The 7,724-nt window shown below is 51.7% G+C and overlaps 1 protein-coding gene across 2 annotated transcripts in view; it reads left to right on the top strand.

Annotated features, from left to right (window-relative positions):
• The window catches only part of insrb (insulin receptor b), an 84,357-nt gene that overhangs the window by 52,024 nt on the left and 24,609 nt on the right, over positions 1–7,724 (top strand). For both annotated transcript variants that reach the window (XM_062556102.1, XM_062556100.1), the window contains exon 3: positions 3,713–4,055. In XM_062556102.1, coding sequence (XP_062412086.1) covers positions 3,713–4,055 — 343 coding nt within the window. The remainder of the gene's footprint in view (positions 1–3,712; positions 4,056–7,724) is intronic.

Raw genomic sequence — 7,724 nt, 5'->3', positions numbered from 1 at the left:
GTGTGTGTGTATTGGGACATGTTGGGTCATTGGTTTTGCATACATGTGTGCTTGTTTGCAAGTGTGTGTATGTGTGTGTGTGTGTGTGTGTGTGTGAGCAGTGGAGTGTCCTCAAGCCCATCAGCAGCATGAAAGGAAAACAATGGGCATGAATGAAAGTAGGAGGGGCCTGTATGGCCAGTGGAGATATATATTGGTTGCTATCGGAAGGTGGGGGTGGGGTGTGTAGTCATTGTAGCTTCAGTCTGTGTATGTGTGTGTGTGGAGCGAGTTGTGTGTGTGTTTGTGTGTGTATGTGTGTGTTGGTGTGTGGTACACAGCCGCAGTGGGCCACGGTGCAGTCGCTGCAGAGGGGGTGCGAGGACGTTGTGTATTCCTGCGGCGTGTCCCTGCTGCCACTGTCTGCTCGCCGTCTACCCGGCGCTGCGAGGGTTAACGCTGGGCGGCTCTCCGCCGGGGAGGGAGGAGGGCCCTGATTGGCTGAGCTCCACGGTCAGCGAACGCATTGGTTAAGGGTGAGGGCGGATCTGGACACCGCTGTAGTCTGGACCGGATAACACAGGGATTGGGAGTGGACGTGCGGTGCGTGTGTGTGTGTGCGTGAGCGAGCGAGTGTGTGTGTGAGACAGGGAGAGGAGAGTGTGTGTTCGAGTGTGTGTGCGCACGGTCAATGAGTGCGCAGAGTCCTGCATGGAGACGGAGAGAGGGAGGGAAGAGAGAGAGAGCGAGAGAGAGAGAGAGAGAGAAAGCAAGCGAGGGAAAAAGAAGGAGAAGGAGGGAGAGGTGAAGGGAAGAAGCAGCAATCCTGCATTATCTGTGTGTGTGCTCAGGGGAGCCATCTGCAACTGTCTGAGACACTCTCCACGCTCCCTCTCCAAGGTGGACGTTTCACACAGTTTTTTTCCCCCGTCCTCTCCCAGGTGCCATTTTTATTTGCTTTTCTGACGTCGGTCCTGGGATTTTTGTTTTTTTCTGTTGATTTTTGTTGTGTCGTCTGTCCTGAGGCTCACCTCGCCTTCCTCCTCCTCTCTCGTCTACCTCAGCAAGCCCCCACCCACCCACCCCTCCCCCATCCCCCACCCCCTTCGCCTCAGCCGCCTCCATATGTCCCCTCTAATTTCAGACAGGCAGCGTGATGGGCAGCCCCCCTTCAGTGAAAGGGAGAGAGGGTTCCATGTTGTTTTGCTCCTGCAGGGTCAGTCCAGCATCACATGATGGAGGGGTTTTATGACACTAATGAAGCCCAACAGATTTGTCACTGAACTGTGAGAGGTCCCCTCCTCTCTTTCTCTCTTTCCCTCTCTCTCTCTCTCTCTCTCTCTCTTTCCGTCTTTTTCTCTCTCCGTCTTTTCCCTTTCTCTGTCCAGAGACGTCCGAGCCTGACATCCACGGCTGTAAATAAAGACTCGCGTTGTGCTTCAACACAACACAAGAGAAATTGGACCGTGTCTCTGGCAGCAGGTACTTCCTGCCATAAAATGATGGGCAGCTCGGCCGGTGGACTGGAGAGGTTGTTTTTGTGGTTGTCGTGTTTTTTTGCGCTCAGCTCACATCCATGCAGCTGCTCTCGCTTTTGAAAAGCCTCCACATGGCCTCCTCGCTGGTGCTCAGCTCCTCCACACGATTAGAGGAGAAAGGAGAGGACTGAGAGAGAAGGGGTGGGGGGGGCAGGGGGGGCAATGCTGCGCTTGTCTGTCTGAATGACTGGCGGCAGTGATGCTGAGGCCAAGATTAGGGGTGGTCTGCTGTTTACTGTCCACATGGACCATCTGTGTGTGTCTGTGTGTGTGTGTGTGTGACTGTGTTTTGTACTGCTTTGGGTTTCACTCAGATATCTTGGCTGTTGCCAACGCATCCTGTGATGATAACTTCATTGCCAGAGTGTTTTGTAAAGCGGAAAATCACCGGAGTTGCCCCTTCATGATGGCCAGGGCAATTTCTTGCATGTTTGTTTTCGCAATCGTGTGTGTGTGTGTGTGTGTGTGTGTGTGTGTGTGTGTGTGTGTGTGTGTGTGTGTGTGTGTGTGTGTGTGTGTGTGTGTGTGTGTGTGTGTGTGTGTGTGTGTGTGTGTGTGTGTGTGTGTGTGTGTGTGTGTGTGTGTGTGTGTGTGTGTGTGTGTGTGTGTGTGTGTGTGTGTCGATCAGTCGTATATTTAGGACGTGCGAGTGTAGTCCCCCCGCGTTCCCTGTATTAAGGCCCTTAGACCCGTGGGTGGCTGAGGCCCAGTCCACCGAGTATTAGGAATGTGGGTCTCTCAGGCCGATGACGCAGGGATTGTTCTCGTGTGTGAAAACGATTATGCTCAGGAATTATGCTCATAAAACGATTATGCTCACAAATGCCCGGTATCACGACTGATGGTATGATGTAATAATGATTTGGCATCGGTCATGGGATACACTGGCCCGCTCCACCTCACTCGGTTGCATGAAAGTCCTTTGCCGTGTTTGATATGTAGTGGTTGCGTATACAGCACATTTGTATTTGTGTGTCGTGAAACACCCATTTTGGTCATATTTATGTTTTGTGGTAGGCCTACACACATTCAGTTTTGCCTCGCTGCTCACGCGTATAGTTGTATTTATGTCACGGTATACACACATTCCTCCTTATGTATGTGTGTCGTAGTTGTATGTTGTGATGCACAGCTTCTGTCATGTTTGGGTGTGCCATCAGGCAAGAGATACACATATTCAGACATTTGTATGTGGATATTAAACTCATCTTTTCCACTTTCATATTGGGAGTCCTGGACCGGGTTTCCCAGATTCATTAAGAAGCTCTTGCGCTCCTAAGAAGTTCTTAGCACTTAAGTGCTTCTTAACAAATCTGGGAAACCCGGCCCTGAGCTTTTGCTTTCAAACTCACTTGCTGGTATTTCACTGGACTGGTCATCGGAGGTTCAGGCCTCCTGCCTCTCTGGGCAGTGTCTCCGTGCCCTGTGCCATCCCGGGCCGGAGTCTCCTCTGGCCTGGCCCCTCCTTCCTATTATGTTTTGTGAGGCGTTAAGGGAGGAGGATCATTAAAAAAAAGCCCAAACGGCGACCCAGGGGCCAGCCCTTGGCCCGCACGTCTCACCCTTCGCCCGGACGCTTTCAGGTTTTTTGGAGAAGAAGGGACATGGGCAAGAGAGGGAAAAAAAGGGAAGAGGTTAAAAATAAGCCTCCCCAAAACAAAGCAGAGCAAAAAGTGTGGCGTGGTGTTTAGCTTGGCTGTAGAGCGCTCAGCGACGCGGCCCAAACCTCTCCGGAGCCTCTGCGTTACTCCGACAAAGTCCCCCCGCCCCCCCCCCCCCCACACACACACACACCACCACCACCCTTGTATCCCCACTCAGCTTCTGCTTGTGTTCTCACAGCCTCTCCTCAGCTCTCCGCTGGATCTCGTAGCTACACGAGTCACATCTGTTAGGGACTCCCACAAGTCATCGCTCATGATTATCCACTAACACAGATCCCATGACACAAGCGGTGGGCTTGAACCTCTGTATTTTGAACAGAATATTGGTTTATAAGGAGAATCTGTGCGCCAAACAGTTTTGTAGATAATGATCCTCTCAACTTTAGAGACAGCTAAAACGATATTAGAAGGCCTATTAGAATACATTGGAGATGAGGTGTACTCATTTGTTGTCAACAGAGCCGACCTCCCCTTCCTAAGAGACGTACCGCAACTCAATATCTGTACGTGTTTCCTCTCTGTCTGTTGCAGTGTGCCCACCGGCCTGCAAGAACCACGCCTGCACGCTCAACAACCAGTGCTGCCACGAGCAGTGCCTGGGCGGCTGCTCGGAGCCGGGCAACTCCAGCGCCTGCGTGGCCTGCCGGCGGCTGATGCACGGGGGCACCTGCGTGGACCGCTGCCCGCCGGGCTACTACAACTTCAAGGACTGGCGCTGCGTCTCCTTCCGGTACTGCCAGGAGCTGCACAACGCGTGCCGCCAGCGCAAGGAGAAGGAGAAGGAGAAGGAGAGGGACTGCCACGAGTACGTCATCCACGACGGCGCCTGCGTCCCCGAGTGCCCGTCCGGGTACACCACCATGAACTCCGCCGCGTAAGTGTGCTTTGGAAAAAAACACACACACACACACACACACACACACACACACACACACACACACACGCACACATACACAAGCGCGCGCGCACACACACACACACACACACACCAGCAACAGAACATCAAACACGCTGACCACATTTCCTCAAGGCTGGGAAGCATGTTGCAAAAACATGTGTTCCTTGATGTTGGAACACATACACCACAAACATGGCACAAACACTTTTGATGACATGGTCATCAGAACAGCCATAGACTGTGCGTTGAAATGTTACCATCCCTTTTTTAAATCTTTAAACTCTGAGTCTGATGTTTAAGATTTCTCAAGTGCACACAACAGGCTCACTTGCTTACTGTAGACGGACAGAGTGGCCATCAGGAAACATTGGGTTACACTGCATTGTCCAACATGCCCTGTACATCATATCCAGTTTAGGAGACTTCATCAATTTATTTATTTAATTAATTACAAAATTCAATTCAATTAAAAAAAACAACGATGTTTTTTAATAACTCAAAATAACATTTGATAAATGAACCTGACATTTTTCAGTAGCATTAGGTGTGCAGATTTGAACAGAATCTGGTAATACCGGGGGTTTTGCCTCTTGAAATATCGAAATAGCACTCAAATTTCTTCGCATGACATACTTCTACATTTTGTCCTCATGTGCTCTCACCGTCACACGATGGCCTGAACTCATCTTTGACCTCCAACTCAAGCTCTCCCCACAACAAAAATAATGATAGCCTTAACGTGGCAAAACATCGACTTCGCCAAAGCATCAACTGCGCCTGGTCTGCCCGTGACGTCCGTCCGAAAGCCAGCGTCCAGACATTGTTGCAGGCCGGCGGTGATAATGAGGCAGAAAGACGCCGCCGACGGCCCACAGTAGCGGCTGCTGCCAGTAAACAGTGACCCTGAGTAACACGACCCAGCCCCGCCTGTGTGCGAAGGACACCGGAGTTCAGCCGTTGGTCGCACGTGCCCCCCCCCCCCCCCCCCCCCCCCGGCCTCGCTGGCCTCGATGGACACACCGCATTCCTGTACGCGTGGCACAGCACAGTGCCCGCCCTAGACGCCCAGAGCGCGTTGTTAGCCGCAACAGTGTCCCTCTTGTTTTTGTGCGTCGAGGTCAAGGGGTCGCGCACATACCAAGGGAAGAGGCCCTGGAAGGCCACGTGCAGTTTGCCCCAGTCACCATGTGGACGTTACACTATTATCATAAGTGTCTGCGTTAGAAGTGCGTACTACTGGCTTAGCCTATTGTGCAGCGGTGACTTTTGTTTCACACCTGTACAATTTAACTAGACAGAGAATAATGATATCCTATGAAAATGGGCCTTTTACACAGCAGCAGGCTTTGTTGCTTCAGGAAACCACAATCGCTCAACGATTTCACCCCACCCCACCCTACCCCACCCTAACTACCCACTAGAATGGGGTTAAATGACTGCCAACATGCCAGATAAGAAACCCTATCGGGTTCTAAGGTGAGGGAGCTAAGGGCAAGATTATAGTCACTTGTGGATGCGTACGCGGATCAGCACAGACAGGTGCAGCCACACAGTCGTTGCTTTTATAGTCCGTTTGAAGTCGCCTTGTGCATTTCATTTGTAACTTATTTTGTTATCTGTTGCCTATGCGCTCGTGTACGTCTAAGGCCGTATGGTCACAAAATCTGGAGGGTGTGCAGTCAACACACACAGAGTTCTGCGTTCACCCTGCACAGTCCCTCGCACGCTCACGGATGCACAAAGTGTCATTTCTGTTTAACAGTGCAGGGTCTCGAGATGAGCTCCAGCTTCATATCGCCCAAGCTCAATCAGGACTAAGGCCAGCTGCAGATGGACTGGTGGCAGGAGCCTGCAGCCCTCAGCCCCTCTCTGGCCTGTGCTGCTCTTCTCTTCTCTTCTCTTCTCTTCTCTTCTCTTCTCTTCTCTTCTCTTCTCTTCTCTTCTCTTCTCTTCTCTTCTCTTCTCTTCTCTTCTCTTCTCTTCTCTTCTCTTCTCTTCTCTTCTCTTCTCTTCTCTTCTCTTCTCTTCTCTCTGCTCTGTTCTGCTCTGCTCTGTTCTGCTCTGTTCTGCTCTGCTCTGTTCTGCTCTACTCTGTTCTGCGCTGCTCTGTTCTGCTCTGCTCTGTTCTGCTCTACTCTGTTCTGCTCTACTCTGTTCTGCGCTGCTCTGTTCTGCTCTGCTCTGTTCTGCTCTACTCTGTTCTGCGCTGCTCTGTTCTGCTCTGCTCTGTTCTGCTCTGCTCTGTTCTGCGCTGCTCTGTTCTCTTCTCTTCTCTTCTGCTCCACACAGCACTGCGCTCAGGACTCCGGCGTTTATGAGCAGAGCGTGTCTGTGTCTGTGGCCCTCTAGCGAGCCATGAAGCCACGAACACCACCATCAGTCCATCAGACACACACACACACACATGCGTACAGACACCCAGAGCCTGATCCTTCAAGACGGTTATCCCTGTTGCGTCATTGGCGTACGGGACATCGTTGGTGATCGTCTGCGCGGGGCTCAGGCTTAAAAGCCAGTGTTTTCGCTAGAAACGCTGTGTCCCCAACAGTTCGGGCAAAGTCTTCCTTTTGGCCCGTCAACGGTCTTTCCGCCCCGGCCGCCTCGGCGCAGGCCAAAACAGCAGATTACCGTGACTGATGTTGGCCAGTAAGAACTTGATAAGTTGGACGGCGGAGTAATCCAGCCGAGCGATGTTGTAATTTGGCAGGCCCCCGCGGCCCAAAAAAAACGAACGCAGGCTCGGGTGACTCAGAGGGGAGTCGCGAGACGGCGGATTCCTCCGGAAAAACCAGACAGCGTTTTTTTTGCGTTGCGTGTGTCGTGAGTGCGGCATGCGTGGGGTGAGGCGCGTGGCGCGCGTGTGCGTTTGTGCGTGCGTTTGTGCGTGCGTTTGCGCACGTACGTGATGTGGCTGTTTGAGTGGCTGTGCACGCGAGTGTCCAGAGACCCATTTCTTCCCCCTGTTTTGTTGTGCGCGCTGGCCGTCCCTCGGAGCTTCATGTGTAGGTATTATTAACGCGCTCATAAACAGAAGATTAGCACAGCTAACGGGAGTCCTTGTCGCTCAGGGCCAGCCCCGCGGGAACAATAGCAGCCTTTGTCTGCCCCCACTGTGGGGTCTTGGCTCCTTTTTAAAAAGGTGGCTGTCGGGAGTGGGTTTTTTTTTTCTTTTTTTTTCGCTTTTGTCTTGGGCTTTTCTTAAGGGGGGTGTTTTTAGGAGTCCAATTGGATTTCTGCATGTCCTTTTCTCTTTCTTTTTTTCACCAAAATTCTCAGAATTTTGACGCAACTTGCTTATTTTTCTCCGAGAGTCACCTCTGACTGGCCTAGAGAAAGCAGTCATGTGGTAATGAGGCCTGGTCACACACACAAACACACACACACAGGCAAAGAGACCCCCCCACACACACAAACGCACTTCAAAAAATATGCACGTACCAACTCCCCCTGTCCTACATGCCACAAACACAAATCCCTCTACATTACACATGCACTTTTCTTCCCCCCACCTTCTTAACAGGTCACACACACACACACACACACACACACACACACACACACACACACACACACAGAAACACTCAGTCTTCCCCTCATTTGTTTTCCACATGAGCAGTCGTCGGCCAGGAAAATCAGTCGTCTCTC

The sequence above is a fragment of the Sardina pilchardus genome, chromosome 15, assembly GCF_963854185.1.
Source record: "Sardina pilchardus chromosome 15, fSarPil1.1, whole genome shotgun sequence".
Taxonomy (NCBI): domain Eukaryota; kingdom Metazoa; phylum Chordata; class Actinopteri; order Clupeiformes; family Clupeidae; genus Sardina; species Sardina pilchardus.
The sequence above is the reverse complement of the archived record's forward strand: the minus strand, read 5'-3'. Positions and strand labels throughout refer to the sequence as shown.